Raw genomic sequence first — 19,557 nt, forward strand, 5'->3', positions numbered from 1 at the left:
TTAGTACGTATTCTTTAAATCTTAAACTTTATACAGAATGGAAAACTTTTGTCTAATGGATTATAAATATATGTGTAGATATTTCAATGAAATAAAATATTTAATTATAGAAGTACGTACTCACGTATAATTCTTAGTCATAAGTGGTGTATAGTTTAAAATATTTGGTCAAAAATTGTAGCCTTATTAAAATTATCTATTTAAAATATTTGATAAAAAATTATAGATCTATTATCGACAAACATAGAAATTTTATTTCTATAAAAATGATTGTTATAGAAGGTAATTTTACAAAGAATATACTATTATAAAGATAATTGTTGTTGTTAGATTACTATGAAAAAAAGTAAATAAACATAAAAAATATATGCCAAAAAAATTGACTTTATATTATTACATAGAGTAATTGTTATAAAAAGGTTTAACTGTACATTCATTGTGAGTTAATATTTTCACAAACTGCCCTTATTTCATTATATATAACAAGCTATGTTATGTTGTAATATACACAAAGAGACAAGCTTAGCTTCATGTTTTAATTTTATAATATACTTTATTATATATTCTAATTGTTTATTAGTGGATGCATGTATTTAAATTGCTCATAGCACACAATTTCTTTAGGCTTTCCTACTTAAACGATGATGTTGGGAAAAAAAGTAAATGAGGAAGAAAACCTTTAATTCTCTTTTAACCTGTCTTTCCCTTTTGATTTTGTAGTACTACTTTTTAGTGTTATTTTTAGTTTCTTCCTTCTTAATCATCTAAAAATTATTTGAAGAAGTTGAATAGAGATCGCAAGAACTAGATCATCATTCAAAAAATATAAAATATAGTTTTTCTGTACAAAAGGAAAACATTAATTAATGTGTAAGGGCAAAGTTGTTTCTTTGTGTAATAAATAATTTTATTACATAAATAATAAAATGGTAGAGGGATGGATTTGTGTAATATTTGAAATTACAGAAAAGGCTTATTACTAAAATGAACATGAAGAGGAAGCGAGAGGATATGGAGATAGTGTGGCAAACTCCCGCCAACCCACCCGAACGCCATGACTACATCTTCCGCAATGGTAAGTTTCTTGAGCTTTGCCTCATATCCAACTTCTGTTACCTATTGCGTTGTCTTTTCTCTGCAACAAAATTTTTATGCTTTTCTGTTCTGCTTTTGCAGGAATACGCTATGTCAGACCTTACTACTTCGAATTCATTTCTCATGTATGAGCTACTACTCTCTCTTTGTTTATCTGTCTATTTGCAGAACAGATGCTTATCGATTGATTTGGCCATTTTCTTAATGAATTTGTCAAAACCCTAACTAAACCCTGTATATGGATTTAAATTTGGTTTAAATTCATTTTTCAGGTGAAAGCCCGGTGGGCTGGGAAGACAATTGTTGATCTCTTCTCTGAAGAATTTAAAGGGAGACCTCGTGATTACTATGTATGTTGTTTCTAACTGTTACATTTCGTGTTTACGTATATCCTTTTCTTTTGTTTGTTTGCTGGCATACATGATACATGAATGATTGCAATTATACTGGCATAAATGGTTTGATATATGCTACATTTTGAACAGGCCTAACTGTGATTTTACTTTTTTTGAATTGGAAATTATGTTAAGTTGAATTATTTGAGTGATGATAGCATATGCTTATAGCCTACCCTGATTGTTCGCGCATATTTTTGATTGTCTTAAGTACTACTGGATGTTCACTAGTGTACATCTGTATAGCAGAGGCTAATTTAGATGGTTTTGACTTATTCTAGGAATCTGCTGTTAAATCTGGACGTATACAAGTTGATGGACAAAAGGTGCATGTTTCATATGTAGTTCAGTCATCACAAAAGATTAGCCATTTCTTGCACAGGTTTGTACTGATTCAAGTTCTAGCCTCAGACAGTTAGTTTATTGACATCAATCTTCTGCTTGTTTTTTCTGTGGTCAATCCTTCAATAGATTTTGGTTTTCTTGATTTAACGTGTGTTAGCGATGGATCTTAGACTCAGCATCTGATTTGACATTTTCCAATCATGTTCTGTTATGCAATTATGAGAACATGACTGACAAAAGGCTGTAGGCATGAACCACAAGTGATGTCGTGGGATGTCGAAATACTATGTGAAGAACCAGATGTGCTGACAGTTTGTAAGCCTGCTTCTGTTCCAGTAAGCTAATAACGATTTCAATCTTTATGGAGTATCTTTGTTTCCTGTTTCACCATTCATTTAAATAATTTAAAAATCTTCTCACATATAGGTGCATCCATGTGGAAATATCTTGTTCCTTTCCCTCCAATTTTTCAAGGACTAGTCAAGTTTGTTTCAGAGTCGACACTAATCTCCATTTACTTGCTGAATAGCTTTTCCCTTTTACCACTCGGTTGCATGTTTATGATCTGTCCCTTTGGAGTACAGAAGGTTGTAGATTGAAATAGATTCTCACCATGTGACAACTTTTCAAAAAGAATCTAGATAGTGATCAGAGGACTGATACATTTGGTAGGATCCCTCTAAGAAGAGAACGGGTGTACTTTTGCTTTTGATCTGTAAATGCTTTTGCCTGCACTTTCTTCATGCTATTTTATTAATACAATTACCAATTCAAAAAATAAAACTTCCCAATTAATCTGTTATCCACGTTTGTGTTGGATGGCTAACTCATTTCCGAAGATAGCATTATGTTTTCTTTTTGTCTTATAGTTGTTGTATTGTCCTTGCTTCACCATTCATATATATAATGTAAGCAATTTCTTCTCATTTGTAGGTTCATCCATGTGGACAATACCGCAAGAATACAGTTGTTGGTATACTACAAGCTGAGTATGACTTGGCACCTTTGTTTCGTATCCTGTGTTCCCCTAGTGGCAGCAGGGCATAACTTTCTGTTTTGTTATTTATACTGGAATCTAGTATATTTCACAAGTCACATTAAATATATCAACTTGTTCTAGTCTTCTCTTGACTTTGGTGTTAGCGGTTCATCGCCTAGATCGCTTGGTCTCAGGACTACTTATCTTGGCTAGAAGTGCTTCTAGGGCTGACCTCTTCAGGCAACAGGTATATTTTCTGTTTTTATGATTAAATTGCAATGAATTGCAAATGAGAGAAATCATAAAAATAATAGATCTCAATGCATAACTGCTTTCTAACCACACCTATTTTTCCTTATTCTTTGTCAATATCAATACGTTAGCGGTACGAGATGAATAAGTTCCAAATATAACCAGATTTGGTTAGACTCCAGCAGCTTTGTGCTCAAATGCTTGTGAGGAGGTGTTAAAATGATTCCTGTCAAAATCTTTGAAACTGACTTTACACACATATGATACTCTTATTCAATGCTTGATTTTACAATCCTACTTTGTGTTCCAGGATTTCAAATTAAGGGACCTTTCTTTCTAGTTTTATTGAATAGAGAAAGCATATTGCTGTACTATTCGAAGTGTGGCGTTTGAAACCTCACTAATCTGACTTAAATTTCTAAATATGCTATTTGTTTTCAGAAGGCTCCTGCTGAACTAATTTAATTCTTCTTTGTAAATACTGTCAGCTCCTCTAATTGTCTCTTAATTATGAGGTAGAATATTTTCCAATTAATGTTGAATTTACTACATGGGGACTATTGTCTACTTCCTAAACTCTACAACAGAGGCTCTTAAAGATTATTTTTTGATATCTTGGCATCAGAATCTGAGTTCTTGAAACAACTGGTGCATAATTGATGTATAGAGTTGAAAATACAACGTTCTTATGGGGTTGAAGTTAGTTTCGTCAGAAGTTTCTTGGTCTATACATATATTATGGAAACTATTTCCACAGCTATACATTCAATTGAGCATGACTCTTTCTGAGTTTTAAGTGCACTGTTGGATTACTTGTTTGATCAATCTTTTTTTCTGGACAAAGTTGTCCCCAGTAACTAGTGCTGGACATTTTTTGGAGTTCGTTAGCACTTGTTTCCTAGATTGAGACATTGTATAGGGGCTAGCAATTCACTTTTGTTGTCTGTATTTATGCTTCTTGTAATTAAGCCTCTTGTAATCTTGCAGCTTATGGATGCTTTTTTTTTTAATGAAACAAATTACGTCATCTTAAAAATTATTTGTTTCAGCTGCTAAACTTCACTGCGCTTCTGCTATTCTGCAAGTAGAATCTGTTCAGGTGAAAATTAACTCAATTCCAATTATTTGGACAGCAATAATTGGGTGACCTACATATCTTGAAGTCAGTTGCAAAAACTCATCCAGATAAATATCTTACAGTTCTTATAGCATTTTCCTTAACCTAGAGCAGCTCCAATTTTCCAGTTCCCCTCTGACTTTTCAGAAAAGTATCTACTGAGTTCTTCATTTGCTGCTAAATCGATCTTTTAAATGGTTGGGGTGGAAGACTTTAAGCACATGCAAAGTCAAACCAATGTATTTCAGACTCAGAAGTCCATGCTTTCCACCCAGTAAAGTGTAAACTAATCTTTTGAACTGTCGAATAAGTAACTACTCGTCTTGCTTATCCATCCTTTAATTCCTATAGGCTGGTTTACTTTCCATCTATTGTTAACTGAACAGGTGTTTCTAAACCCTTATTAAGTACACTTGGTTTTTTTTCCAGATAGAATCAGGAATGGTGCAGAAGCAGTATATTGCGAGAGTGATCGGAGTATTCCCAGATAAGCAGGTATCGTTCATCTCGTCATTCATTCCCCTCTATGCAGCATCCCCCTCTATGCAGCACCCCCCTCTTAACTCTATTCTTTGTACTCTTCACAATTACCGTTTTTACTTTTTTGACTTGCCTTTTCTCCTTGCTTCTTTCCTTAGCAAGTTGTGAATGCTAATGTCAATTACAATGCTCGAGAAGGAAGAAGCACAGTTGAGGTAACATGTTCTTTTGAAGTGTGTACATCATTAGTGCCTGTTCTCCCCTCTTTCTAGTAAATTTGCTCTTTCAGCTTTTGTATCTTGTTCATCAGATTTAGCTCAACTTATGATGTTGGTTGATTTAGCTCTTGCATAGAACGTGACTTGCATTATAGTATTTGAACCAGTGGAAACATAAAATTTACTAAAGCTGGAGGGAAAGCTTGAGGAATGGAATCTTCCTTTTGCGCTGCAGAATGCTTGAATCTTGCACATATGATGGAGTAACGATTTATAACTATTTCTCATTCAGTATTCTACATTTTAGAAGCAAATACGATACTGATCCTTAAAAGATAAGTATGCCTAACCCCCTGCCTCTGCCCCATGCCCGAACTTCCCGTTTGGTGGCTACAGATTGGGCAGAAAGAAGACAGGATTTTAGAACCTGAAAGCAAAAAGTTGTAAGAGAATATAATGTGTCTGCTTTATAGAGCTTTTGTGCAACATTGTTGTTGATAGAAATCGTGCAAAGTAGTCAAATTTTCTTGTCACAGTAACACAACATAAATGACTGCAAATTTCCTGTATCTGAGCTAGTTCCCAGAAACTAAAAGATTCGTTTTCTCTCCTACATTTTCAGTTAGAATTCTGAATTATTAGTCTATCACTAATTGACATGACACCAATTTTAGTTATTCACAATGTTAACCTGCTTAATTTGCTTATTCTTACACATCAGTCACAATCGACTCCTTGCATCCCTCATATCTCTGCAGTGTCAGAACTCGTGCTCTCTGAAAACTCTTTTGCCGTAATTTGCTAATCTTTTTGAATCATCCTTCTCTATCACTCTCCTTTTCTTCTTTCATTCTAACCCATCACTTACCAATTGTAACTTGATGCTATCTCTTGGAGTGGATGAAGTGTAACCATGTGGTGACAACAATTGGGCGATACAATATAGGCCTTTTGCTAATTCATCGGGGGATGACAACTCTTTTTTATTTTGAAAGTCATTTTCCCAATTTTTCTGCTTCCCTTTTTCACCTAGAGGAGTTGTAATGTAATATGGGAGGTCTTCTGTCACAAAGTCGAGGAAAATAAATAGTGAAAACCGAACAATGTTTGAGCCATCAAAAGTTGAGTTAAGAAATGTGCTGTTTACTTTTTCATTGGGTGAGGAGATTATGTTCCAAGGTATCCACCTGTGGAGATCAAAATCTCAATGCAGGGCTTCTATACCTTACCATATATAAATAATAAAAAAAAGAATCTCAATGCAGCGAGGGCTGTAAAAGCGCAATTGATTGACTTATCTATTGGTTGTAATTTTGTAGTTGAATAAATTGATTTGCTATGCGAGCTTTATCAACCATTTGATTGTGCTTTGGGCTTGGAAAACACACTTTGTTATGAGTGGGTTCTGTTTCTTGTTTGATATTATTAGTCATGCTAGTCATCTTGGGCTAATCGTTCTAGTAGGTGGGGGATGGCCAGGGAAATAGTACTGCTTCGCTGAAGGGAAAGACTGCCTGTACCAAATTTACAAGGATGAGTACCAATGGGAAGCACAGCATCGTTCTGTGTGAACCAGTGACTGGCAGGACACATCAGGTACTTAAAATGTGATAATGACAATTTTCTCGTATCATTTATGTCCCTTTATACCCACCCTTCCCTCAGTTAATACAAAAAAAAAAAAGAAACTTCTGCATTTTGTTGAATCATCTGTTGCTTTTTATTTATATTTTTTGAGTTGAATATCTTTTTTGCTTGAGTAACATCTCCGTTTAATATTCTAGCTCTTAAGTTTATCTGTTTTTGTCCTAATCCATAATTAGAGTGCAATAGATTCATTTGTTGTGAAATTGCATCTTCAAATGATTTATGCCTTTGAGATAAGATACCTTTTGTCCTCGGTTTTAATCGGCCGTTTCTTTTAATATTCTTTGGTTGAGGCATTTCTATTGAATGTGGTTTCTGAAGGGAAATCTTAGTAGCTCAGTTGGTTGACTATCTGAAGTTTCACCTTGTTGGTGAGGGGTTCGATTCCCCACCTTGTAATCCCCTCCCCCCAATATTTTTTTAAATATAAAAATGTGGTTTCTGGAATTTTTATTCGTGTCAGTCAGAACAGTGATATTGCTAGCGAAATTCTCTCTTTAAGGATGATTAGCTTGATATACCTAACAAAATTTGCTTTAAAACAGATACGTGTTCATCTGCAATATACAGGACATCCTATAGCCAATGATATGCTCTACCTGTCTGAACTTGTGTCTAATCGTTCTGCTGAAGGATTGAGTGCGGATAGAGCTGCAGCTAAATCATGTTCTCCTCCAGAGCCCATCTCTCTTGAAAATGACACTAATGACACGGCAAATGACTCCAATGAAGATTTCAGCATTGATCCCGTGTGTACAAATTGTCCAAATCTTGCTCCGAAAGGGTAAGGATGGTGTCTGTATTGCATAATTCTTGATGGGTCGATTCTGGAGTGCATGTCCAACCTTATAGTTACTGTCCATACATGTTTATGGTTGAGGGGCTATGGTGACCCTTAAATTTTGGCAAGTACTATTGTAACATAGCAATTTGCAGGTTTGTTTCTTAAGCCAATTGTTCCTCAGTGAGCATTCTTCCTTCTGCTATGCCATTTAGACCTATGAGGCTCATCCAAAATAATGGATTTCTTGTTTCCCCAAAACCACTAATACTTCTGGATTCACAAAACTACTAATATTCCACTTTTTAGTTTGCATTTAAGAAATTTCAATTTCCTGCACAAAATTTGGGTAGCCTTGCACTCTCTACCTTTCTTGTACCGTTCCATGAGTCCCTCTGATTCTAGCCACAGTCTCGAACTTGAGGTAAGAGCTCTTCCTTTCCCACTTTTAGATTAAGAGCAATATAATTTAGTTAAAAGCCATCTTATGGTAACCCAGGAGATCAAGCACAAACCGCCTTTCAAAATAGAATAAGTTAGACAAAAGAAATTGAGATGACTATAATGCCCACCAAGATCAGTACACAACTGTTCGCTAGTTAAACACACGGAAATGTAAAAAAATTCTTTATTTCAATGGTTCAAGGTCATCTTAGCACCGGAAAATCGTTGAAAGGCTGATTATCATTTGACAATTTCTCTTTACTGTTACCGATTTCAAAAGAAAAAAAACATTGAAAGGCTGACACAGGTATGAATTGTAAAGTTACTAGTGCGCTTTAGCCTAAATTTACTGAACTTTATCTTGATAAAGCTTCTTTGTTTGCTCATCTAAGATCTTGTGTTCTTTTATGACTAAATGGTTGTAAGCTTGTGCATTACCCCTCGGTTTAGGTTTTGAGGCCTAGACTATGAATGTGTGGCTAGATTTGTCTGGTTGTTGTTTAGTTAAAAAAAAAGTACCACTTGTGACCTTGCTCTTGGTTTTAGAAGCCTTTCTCATGTTTGGCTTGATTGATGCCCTTTATTATTTCAAAATGCAGGTATGAGGGAAATGAAGAGGGTCTATGGCTGCATTGTGTAAAATATTCCGGACCGGGCTGGATATATGAATGTCCACTTCCAGATTGGGCATCCCTAAGTTGATATGCTCTTTTAACATTCATTATACGTCTGATTTCAGAACTGTGTTATGCTCTTGGTGCTCCGCCTCTTGTGCTTTGTTCATTCTTGTGCAGCTGGATGCCATGCGTCCTGGTAAATTCCTGGAGTGCTGCGAATGTGATTGGGGAGGCACCCATGTGGTGTTTTAGGTCTTCGTATGATGCATGGTGTACCTTGAATTTGGATTTATGGGAAGTTAGCTTTGGATAACTTTCGATCTCAACTGGTTTATGAACAAGTGTTTTGCAGCAATTGTTCCAGAAACAATTTGTGGAAGTCGCCTGTGTTTGGCAGAGATGATTTTCTTTCACCATGTTAATATTGGATTACTCAGAATCTACCCCCTTTATTTGTACACCAGCAGTACGGAATCTTTGGCAATTAATAAACGGAATAGGGCCAAAAATACCCCTATGGCTCAAATGTCCCTAACGTTTGTTTTTTTGTTCAAACTTACCCCTATATCTAACAGAACTAACCTGGTCAATTTTTGACTTTTACTTTGCCATGTAACATTTTCTTAACCTGCCACGTGTATTATCTGTATTAAATTAAAACTCACCTGCATTTTTTAAAATACCCAACGATCCTGACCCGCTCCTGTAACCCACCCATTACCAGTTAATTTAAATCAACGACCCCTTTCTTCGTTCTCATTAATAAGAAACACTAGGGTTCTAAAACCATAACACTTGTCTATTATTTTGACCTAAGCTTTCTACAAGTACTCTGTATGTGCTTGTGGTAGGCTAGTGCCAACGTCGGTGTAGGGGTAGTAGATACCTGGCTGCCAAAGGCATATAAAATCCTGCCCTCGTAATCTTTGCTCTCCAGCAATAAATTCAAAACCTAGATCTAATGCTAGCATTCTCGATTCTTATGGTCATTTTTTCTTGGGGAGGATATGGAAGAAACAATATTCTTGTTCTGTTCTTGAAGCCTTGCAACTTTCCAAATGAATTAATTAGAGAGTTAATATCTCAAAACCCACCTAAGCTATACCGATTTTGTGAGTATCATACTTAAACTATTGTGGGTTTTCATTACCCCTGAACTACAGTGAACCCATAATAAAATACCCCCAAGGAATATGTGGATGAGAAAGTGCTTTCAATCTCTAAAAGGTACGCGGGAGCTTAAAAAATTAGTCCACGGGGAATGTACAATAGCTGATTAGTCCAGAAAAATAATAATTCCTAATATTTTCTTATTATTAACTATTTTTAAAAAATAAAATTCCTTATTTCTATCACTTTTTTCTCCTCTCTTCTTATTTCTTTCTTCTTTATCTTTTTTTTTCTTTTTTGAACGAATTCATCTCTTCTTCATCTTCCTTGACCCAAACTCAACTGGGTTTAGAAATTACAGGTTTCATTATAAATTTCTTCATCCATTTCTCTTCTTTTGTTTTTCAAAATTATTGTAAAAACACTTTCTTTATACCTTTTTCTTCATTTTATTTTCTCTTATTTGAAAACTCGGTATCTTCTTGGGTATGAAAATGAAACCTAACTTGGAATGAAAAGTGTAAATGAAATTCGACATTTATTCAATAGAAAACCCATACATTTTGGAATAAAACCTTAAATGCTAACTATAAATCTGGATGAATTCCTAGTATCCCTTCCCAAACAGTACTTTTGCAACATAAAAAAGAATGAAAATTATCAAACAAACCTATGAAATCAGCCTTCATGGTTAATTTGAATATCCAAAAATAATAATTCATAAAGTGTATAATTAGATTTTGTATAAATTTTTTGTTTCAAATAATAAAACTAAATTATGTTAATGGAAATTAATTCCGCTTGGAGTGCCACTTGGCAGACTTAAAATGGGTTTGGGGCGTGTATAACTCAGGCATTACCTTATACTCTTTAAGGGGTTTTTAATATATGGGGGAGTATAGTTCGAGGGTTTTGGGGACACCGAATAGTTTAAGTACGTAACTAACAAAAACGTAATAGTTAGGGTTTTTTTAGGGTATTCACTCTTTAATTAGATGATTCTAGATTAAATACGGATCAAGAAGCAAACTTGTATTCTTCTAATGAGGAATACATAATAGTTCATAACAAGTTTGAAGAGATTAAGCTGTGAGTCATAGGAGCGGGTCAGGGTCATTGGATGTTTTAAAAAATACAGGTGAGTTTTAAGTTACGAAAAAGGGCCATATATATCCCTCTACTAGCTAAAATAAGTCATATCTGTCCCCCATTATACTATACAATTAAAAGAGTCCTTACTGTTTGTGTCCAAAAATTAAAACGCCCCTCTACCGAATACTCCCAATTTTAAATTAAAAATATCCACGTGTCAGCCTCTTACTGAATGAACTAAACCCACCCCTATTTTTTAATTGACCCACCGACCCAGCTAATTTTATCCGACCCACCCGATCTTTTAATTAAAAAAGAGCCCCAACACATCGGTTCTCTCATTTCCTTCCTTCAACCAATGAGAGAAAATTAGAGTTCTTCAAGAAACTACGTTGGCTACTTTAATTTCTTTCATTATCACTTATTTGATCTTAATTTCTTAATTTAGGTTATAAATATTGTCCAAAAAGGTAGTTTGGCATGTCAGAAAATAGTTCTTCATCCAAGAGGAAGTGCCATTGTGGGGAATATACTAACCACTTTACTTCGACTACTCTTTTTAACTCTAGAAGGAGATTCTACAAGTGTCCAAAATAAGAAGTAAGTGATTATTATTAAATTTTGTCGTGTTTGAATTTGTTTATAATTTACCGAATTGTTTCCCTTTGATTTGTTTGAATTGTATTTTGGTTTTACAGGATGCTTCATGTGGTTATTGGGAATAGTCAAATGACCCTATTCCCGATAGAGCACTCGTTGTAATCAACAATTTAAGGTCTCAGTTGGATGCGAAAAATGTTAAAATCAGTGCTTTGAAGTCGTTGTTGGACAATGTTAAAACTGAAAGGGATAAATTGAAGGAGAAAATGGTCGCCATGAAGGCAAGAAACCATGTTCAAGTGACTAATTAGAAAAAAAAATCCTCAAGATGAAGATTTTTATTTTCATTTTATGCGCCCTTTATGTTGGAATTTAAGCTGCTAGGGTAATGAATTAAAGTTGATTATGATACTTGATGTATTTGGTAGGGAATGTTACCTCTTTTTTTTGATATTTTGTAATTTCACAAATTATGTAGGCGTAATATCAAATGAGTTCACTTTTGTTTAGACTACTTCAAATCTTGGAACCTTGATGTTTTAAGTTGAAGTTTAAGTTATAATGTTAATTGCTCTTGTTAGTTCTACTACAGATTTAAGTTGAAGTTTAAGTTGTTCCATATTTAAATTGAAGTTTTAAATTGCTCTTGATGTTTTAAGTTGAAGTTTAAGTTGCTCCATATCAGTTGGTTGTTCATATAGTAAGTTTCAAACTGTAGATTTAACAAACTGCAAATTCAATATTAGCACAAACAACATATTTAACAAATTGCACAAACTACAGATTCAACAATTGCACAAACTGTAGGTTCAACAATTATACAAGCTACACATACTGTAGATTCAACAAACTCTGCGCAAACTGCATATTCAATAAACTCTGCACATACTGCAGATTCAACATTAACTGCAAAACTGCAGATTCAACATTAATTACTGAAACAACAAATTAAATAGTAAATGCATATTTCATTATACAAAACAAAGTCAGATTTGTAGATACATGGATGCCATATTATACCCCCCAAAACTGGCACAAACATGGTGATAATATGACATCCAACTCCAACTTTCAGCAACAAAGCTTAACAAATGACATAATAGGAAATGTACTATCACGTGGCAGTAATTACAACCCAACGAACTACACAAAAAATAACCTATTTAGTTCTATTACTATAGACTTCAATTGCTTCCCCTTCTTGGCTTCAACTTATCCACTTTCTTTTTGCTTTGCATCTCCAGCTGGCTTCCAGTTACAACACTTTTTCCCTTCCATTTGAGTCCCGGTGTTTTGAAAAGAAGTGATGATGGAAGACTGACACCATTTGTTCACCAGTGAAGGAAATTACTCTTACACTTGAAGTTTAAGGTGGTTTTTGCCGTTCCAAAAGTCTTGTTTTAGATTCTGACACAATTGTTAGCCTTGTAACTACATCTGGATCAAGTTCAAGGAAGATAAAGTCAGGGAATTCAGGGAAGATAAAGTCAGGGAATGGACTGCTTGATTGACTGTGCACAGATGGTGTAGGCATTGACACAAAATTTGAGCCTTGAACACTAGAATGACTTGTTGACTAGATTGGAGTGTTGTTAGGTGTATTTCTTCTTCTGATTGTTTCCCACACTATCATCTTCATCAACCAGATGTTTGGTATTTTTTCTTGCCCTTTTTGCCATGGGTGGCTATTGTTAACAAGTAAAATAAGTTAGATAAAGTATTGACACTAGAAATATAATTTTGAAAAAGTAAATGTTACCTTCTCACAACCCCTTGCATTATGTTTTGCCTCTCCACAGTTGGTGCAAGTCATTACTGTCCCTTTTCTTGAAGCTGCCCATTCACCTTGCCTTTTGATTGCCTTATCTTTCTATCTGGTTATCTTGATTTTAGGCCTACCAGCCATCTTGACTAACTCAGGTGGTTCTGATAGTAGGCTATAATTGCGTATTTTAGTTGCTTATCACACTCTAATTTACTGCACTTTAATTGAGTTTGAACGTTAATCGCTAGTGTTTTGCACTAAAGGTTATTTTATGCCTTGTAGGAGTGATCCCGAGTTATGTAGATGTTATGAAATAAATTTAAGATATTCTGGAGTTTTGAAGTCCAAGTAAAAGCTCAAGGATTAAGTTGGGATCGTGTTCGGGGATCAACGGACAATCGTGCACTTAACGAGAGAAACAGAGAATCTAGCAGGATGCCACCCAGGTGCGCGAGCGAGCACTGGGCGCGCAAGTGAGGAAGAATACCATCCTAAATGCGCGGCCATATGCGTGAGCACATTCCCAGGTGCGCGGTCGCGCACGTCCTATTCTGGAAAGAGTCCTATTTCGCGTAGGAGAAGGTGTGTTCATTTGGGCCTGAACCTACTTGTTATATATACATGGAATAACGGTATTTTTGGGACTTTTGACACCTCTAAGACCTAAGGAGGCTAAGGAGAAGTGAGAGAAGCAAGAGCACAAGGGATTTCATCATTCAATCCTCACTCAAGACATGAGTTTGGATCGTTGTATGTTTTTCTTTAACTTAAACTTATTTGTGATGAATTACTCCATATCTATGGAGTAGTTCTCTTTAGGGATTGATGGATTTGGTGTATTGAGAATTATTTGTAGATATTAACTCTAGTTTTTATGTATTGGATCATTTTGGGTATTTTAATTGTTGCATCTATTTTCACATGTTCATGTAATCGAAAGAGGCATAACTTATGCTATTTTTTTATTATTTTGTTGGTTGAATTAATTGATTCTTCATAGTAATCAAAAGAAACTAGTTGGATTATTTTTTAGACCTAGTTAGGAGGATAATTGGAAGAAGTTCTCCTAAAGACCAATCCACTACGAATTCTTGCATATCTTCACCGAGCTTAACTTAGTTCATCTTGTGAGGTTGAGACTTAATCGAGAGAGGAATTTCCTCTGAACGTTTGAACTAATAATTGAGCGAATTCGAGATACTCACTTGAACCTTATAATTAAATCGACTAGAGTTAAATCCCAGACAAGTATCTTGCACCTATCCAATCAAGCCCTATTTTCTCCCATTGATATCTTCTTTGCTTACTCTTGTTGCGATTGTCATTAGCCAATAGTTTAGACTTTTAGTTAATTTTATTTTTAATCACACAAATCTAAATTCTCGATCATCGTGGATAGCAATTAAACTAAAATCTACGAAAATACTATTTAAATCCAATCCATGTGGATACGATATTTTTCTATACTATATTCGACTAGCGAGCATATTTAAGTGTGTGTTTTACACTCGTCAGGTTCCATTGCTTGCGATGGATCTACCTTCCAGAATGTTTCACCCCTGACTGGTTGCAACTTGTACTTGTAGGTTAGCAAATGTGCTTCTTTGCTGTACCACCGGTTGATTTCATTCACATGCTCCAATATTTTTGTATTACAGGGATTTAATTGCATGTGGGCATGAGATTCCAGTAAGATCACATCCCCTACATGTGCATTTTTTCACAATCATGTTTACATTGTGGTTATCTGTCCCTTCCCTGATTTCATAACCACTGTCACCATTGCTGTCCACATAACAAGAAGTGTTAGCTATCTTCAAGTACTCATTGTATAACTTCAAACTATGTGGACTGAAATCATTTGCCCGTGACCTCATAACTTCCTCCCTTTCTCACAACTAGTTCATCAACTTTATCCTTATCTCCTCAAGCATTGTAATGGTTGGCTTTTACCTTGCTTCAACCAGCCATGCATTCACAAATTCAGTGAAGTTATTCTCCACTTTTTGGTTCTTGCACACAGTATCAAAATAGGCTCTACACTAAGCATGTAGAGGATACTTTAACAATGCTTTAGTAGCTTCCTTACTTAGTTCACCAATACAATTCAACTGGTCCTTGAAATCTTGCTAATAAGAGTTCCAGGCACTCCACCATAGCAACTTCTTGAACTCATCTATCCTCCACCTGTAATGATTCGGTCGGTTATTTTGAGTATTATAGTACCGTTCCCTATTTATTGCTTATTCTATGCTCATTTATTGTTATGTGACTTGCCAAGGTGGTTGGTTTAGTTCCAAAAATATTTCGGAATGAGTTGGGACACTTAGTCCCAAGGTTGAAAGTGTAAGTTGAAAGAGGTGATCAGATGTTGACTTATATGTAAATGACTACGGAGCGGAGTTTTGATGGTTCCAATAGTTCCATATGGTAGTTTTGGACTTAAGATTGTGCCCGGATGTTGATTTGGAGGTCCGTAGATGATTTTGGCTTGAATTGACAAAAGTTGGAAAAAAGTTAAAGTTTGGAGAGTTGAGAGGTTTGAACGAGAGTTAACTTTATGGTTACCGGGCTCAAATTTTGGTTCCAAAAGTTGGAATAGGTTCGTTATATCATTTATGACTTGTGTGCAAAATTGAGGTCAATCGGAGTTGGTTTGATAGGTTTCGGCATCGATTGTAGAAGTTGGAAATTCATTAGTTTCATTAGGCTTGAATTGGGGTGCAATTCGTATTTTTTGATGTTGTTAGCTATGATTTGAGGCCTCGACTAAGTTTGTATGATATTTTAGGATGGGTTGGTATGTTTGGATGGGGTCTCGGGGGCCTCTAGGATGATTCAAATTGAAATCGGATCATGGATTAGAATTGTGAAATTTCTGGAGGTTGTTGTTCTGGTGTAACCGTACCTGCGAGGTTTTTGGCCGCAGGTGCGGAGCCGTAAAAACGGCCGTGGAGGCGCAAGTGAGAGTTCTGGAGAGGAGTCTTGGGAGCACAGGTGCGGAACGAATCCCGCAGAAGCGGATGGGCTTCTGCGCATGAGGGTCCGTAGAAGCGGAAGTGGGCAGGAGGCAATGGAGTCGCAGAAGCGATGTGGACTCCGCAGAAGCAGTCCCGCAGATGCGAGGAGGGGACTGCAGGTGCAATTGGTCGGGGACTTAACTGAGTCCCACATGTGCGGAACTCTGACCATAAAAGCGGAGTTTTAGCTCGCAGGCACGAGATGCCCGGCAGACTTCATAAAATCGAGGGTTTTGAGGTCTTTCTCATTTTTGGACTTTTGCAAGCTCGGTTGAAGGCAATGTTTGAGAGGGGTTTCACTATATTTCAATAGGTAAGCAAATTTTTGTCGTTTTTATCTATTAATATTGAATACCCATTGAATTTCCCACCTAACTTATGTGTTTTTAAGGTTGAATTTGGGGAATTTTGGACTAAGGATTGGAGAGTAAGATTTGAGGATTTGAGTGACGATTTGATGTCGGAATTGGGTAATTTTGGTATGGTTGGACTCGTTGTTGAATGGGTGTTCGGATTTTGTCAATTTTGTTGGATTCCAAGATGCGGGCCCGGGGTTGACTTTTTGGGTTGACTTTTGGCTTCTGTTATAGAACCTAGCTTTATCATATGGAATCAATTTTTATAGTTTGTGTTGATTGTATTAAGTTATTTGTGGCTAGATTCGAGTCGTTCGGAGGTCGATTCACGAGGCAAGGGTTTGTTGAAGTAGATATTTACGCGGTTTGAGGTAAGTAACACTTCTAAACTTGGTTCTAAGGGTATGAATTCCTGAACTACGTGTTATGTGTTTGGTGTTGAGGTGACGCATATGCTAAGTGACGGGCGTGTGGGCGTGCACCGTAGTAATTGTGACTCGGTTGATTCCATGGAACTGTGTAGTTATCTAATCTTGTTATATTTATGTATTCTCCATATGTTAGAGAAATTGAGCTGTGATTCATATTAGAAATTATGTTTAGGCTATGAGCTAGTATTATTGGGACCCACAAAGGTCGTTTCTTTGGCTGTAGAGTTATTTGCTTAAATTGCAGTTATGAACTCACTCTCATTCATCATTTGTATATCATATCTCAGTCTCTGATATCATTTATTGTTACATTATGTATCATTATTTTAGGTTGATTGGCATGAGTGTTGTGAGCCCGAGAGACTAGAGAGATTAATGACTGAGTGAGGCCGAGGGCCTGTTTGTGAGTGATATTGATGGGATCGGGCTGTACGCCGCAACATACTTTATTGATTCATGATGGGATCAGGCTACACGCCGCAACATGTACTATTGATTCATGATGGGATCGGGCTGCACGCCGCAACATGTACTATTGATTCATGATGGGATCGGGCTGCACCCCACAACATGTTTTATTAGCATTTGGGCAGGATCCGCCCCTCCGGAGTCTGACATACCAGCAGTGAGCGCAGGTACCACATAGTGATGAGTGACTGAGTGTGATGAGTTAGAGTTGAGACCGTCAGATTGAGTACTCTGAGAGTGTGAGTACACAAGATTATCATTGTGATGCATTACATGTGACATGTATATTTGGCATGTAGATATAGAGATGTAACATTCCTCATATCCATCATACTTGGCATATTTTATCCGTGTTGAGCTTTAAACTGTTAAACTTGAAAACATGTCTATATTTCTGCATTGTGTAGAAACTGATTATGAGTTTTCACTTAGCACTGTCATTTTTCCTATCATATCTGTACTGTTATAATCTAGATTTAGACTGTACCTATATGAGCTCGTCATTGCTTTCAGCCCAAGGTTAGTCTTGTTACTTATTGAGTACATTGGGTCGGTTGTACTCATACTACCCTCTGCACTTTGTGTGTAGATCCAAGTACTTCTGGGCACGACGGTTGCTAGCTTTGGAGCTTCATATGTTTGGAAACTATTGAGGTAGCTGCCTTGGCATCCGCAGACCTAGACTCTCTTTCTTTTAAGTTATTAGCATTGTTCTATCTTTCTAGACAGTTGTTTTAGTAGCTAGACTGTGTTGACAATTTAGTAGCTCTTGTACTCAGTGACACCCGAATTTTTGAGAATATTGTATTTGAGTCGCAGTACTTTCTTATCGACTATTTATGAGAATTTGTTACTGTTAAACCTGTTTCATTATGATTTTAACTAAAAATGCGTAGTTGGTGGTGATTGTCGACTTGCCTAGTATTGTGATAGGCACCATCACGACATGTGTGATTTTGGGCCGTGACACCATCTTTTGTACTAGTTTGACTCTATGTGCTTCACACAAAATATATGGTGTGAATCAGGTAGCACATTCTGGATTGCCTCAATTAATCCCTGCAAAGTGAAAGTGAATATAAGTAAACATGCAATACTTAACAACAAATTGAGATGAAAGAAATAAAGATATCTGGACAGAATTCATACCTTCTGCATATCTGACATAAAAGTAATTCCCTCATCCTCTTTGAGATCCAGTGACCTTTGAAGCAAATCCAGGAACCAGGTCCAAGTCTTTTTGGTTTATTTATCAACAACTGCTCATGCTATTGGATATGCCTGATTATTAGCATCTAGAGCTACAACAAGTAACAACTGACCTTTTGCTTTTCCTTTCAAAAAGGTACCATGTAAGCCAATAAATGGTCTCAGTCCTTCTCTAAAACCCATCTTGAGTTCTTGAAAGCGAGTATACATTCTCAAGAATTTTATTTTACCTTGAACAGGAGCATCCTTTGACAAATTAATGACTATATCACTGCATGAATTACTTACTCTAAGATCATTGGCATATGCCTCAAGTCTATTATAATCATATGTGAAGCTACCATCCAGTTTCTCTAAAATCAGCCTCTTAGCCCTCTTGCACTTTCCATAACTAACATTAACATTGAATGTGTTTTTTAGTTCTACTCTCATCTCTTTTACCTTAAACTTTGGGTTATCTTGCATCTTATTCTTAAAGTAACTTGCTATTGTATAATAATCAATCCTAGAATTGTCAAATGCTTCATCGCAGGTATGCTTTGCTTTTAAGGTCTTTACCCTAACCCCAGGAAGGTCCCCATCTCCAGTAATATGAATAACAAAGGGGCAGTTAAATACACATCTATACCTTAGCCTTTTTCTACAACTTTTCTTTAACTCCTTTTTGTTTTCTAAGGCAAAGAGGTTAATATATTTTCTGGCTTCAGGTATATCCTTGAAGCTCATACCCTTATACAGTTCCTTATAATTATCCAAACTTGGCATGATATCTCTTTTTCTTTTGACTAGCAAATATTTGTAATTCATCACTATCATACTCTACCTCTCCAGAATTAGAATTAGAATCAGAATCAGAATCACTACAATCAGTACCAACTTTATTTAATACTGGATAAGACTCAGAATGATGGACTATGTTAGTCACATTAATAAACTGCTCACACTCATCTACAGTATAGAAATGAAGAGTCTTAAATTCATTAGAGATTGGACACAACATATGTCTTATACCAGCATTATTCTCAATCTCATAATAATTACCAGATAGACCATTCACAATTAGTTGTTGAACACCTACATTTCCTAACTCATTAGTATATAAATTCACTAGATATTTGTACGATAGAAGTTCAGAA

At 36.0% G+C, this 19,557-nt stretch overlaps 2 protein-coding genes across 2 annotated transcripts; one reads left to right on the forward strand and one right to left on the reverse strand.

Annotated features, from left to right (window-relative positions):
- Positions 1-925: 925 nt before the first annotated feature.
- LOC104095644 (RNA pseudouridine synthase 7) lies at positions 926-8,917 on the forward strand. The gene is made up of 12 exons (XM_009601809.4): positions 926-1,075; positions 1,177-1,220; positions 1,368-1,445; positions 1,772-1,872; positions 2,083-2,170; positions 2,769-2,847; positions 2,979-3,061; positions 4,613-4,678; positions 4,822-4,878; positions 6,346-6,477; positions 7,074-7,312; positions 8,353-8,917. Exons 1-12 carry the CDS (start codon positions 985-987, stop codon positions 8,453-8,455), a joined length of 1,161 nt encoding a protein of 386 aa, XP_009600104.1. The 5' UTR covers positions 926-984; the 3' UTR covers positions 8,456-8,917.
- Positions 8,918-11,879: 2,962 nt separating this feature from the next.
- On the reverse strand, positions 11,880-19,147 carry LOC138908221 (uncharacterized). The gene is made up of 7 exons (XM_070198872.1): positions 18,528-19,147; positions 18,362-18,416; positions 18,218-18,271; positions 14,891-14,979; positions 14,594-14,722; positions 12,008-12,086; positions 11,880-11,900 (listed from the first exon to the last, which is right to left on the reverse strand). Exons 1-7 carry the CDS (start codon positions 19,145-19,147, stop codon positions 11,880-11,882), a joined length of 1,047 nt encoding a protein of 348 aa, XP_070054973.1.
- Between the last annotated feature and the right edge of the window lie 410 nt (positions 19,148-19,557).

The sequence above is a fragment of the Nicotiana tomentosiformis genome, chromosome 3, assembly GCF_000390325.3.
Source record: "Nicotiana tomentosiformis chromosome 3, ASM39032v3, whole genome shotgun sequence".
NCBI lineage: Eukaryota > Viridiplantae > Streptophyta > Magnoliopsida > Solanales > Solanaceae > Nicotiana > Nicotiana tomentosiformis.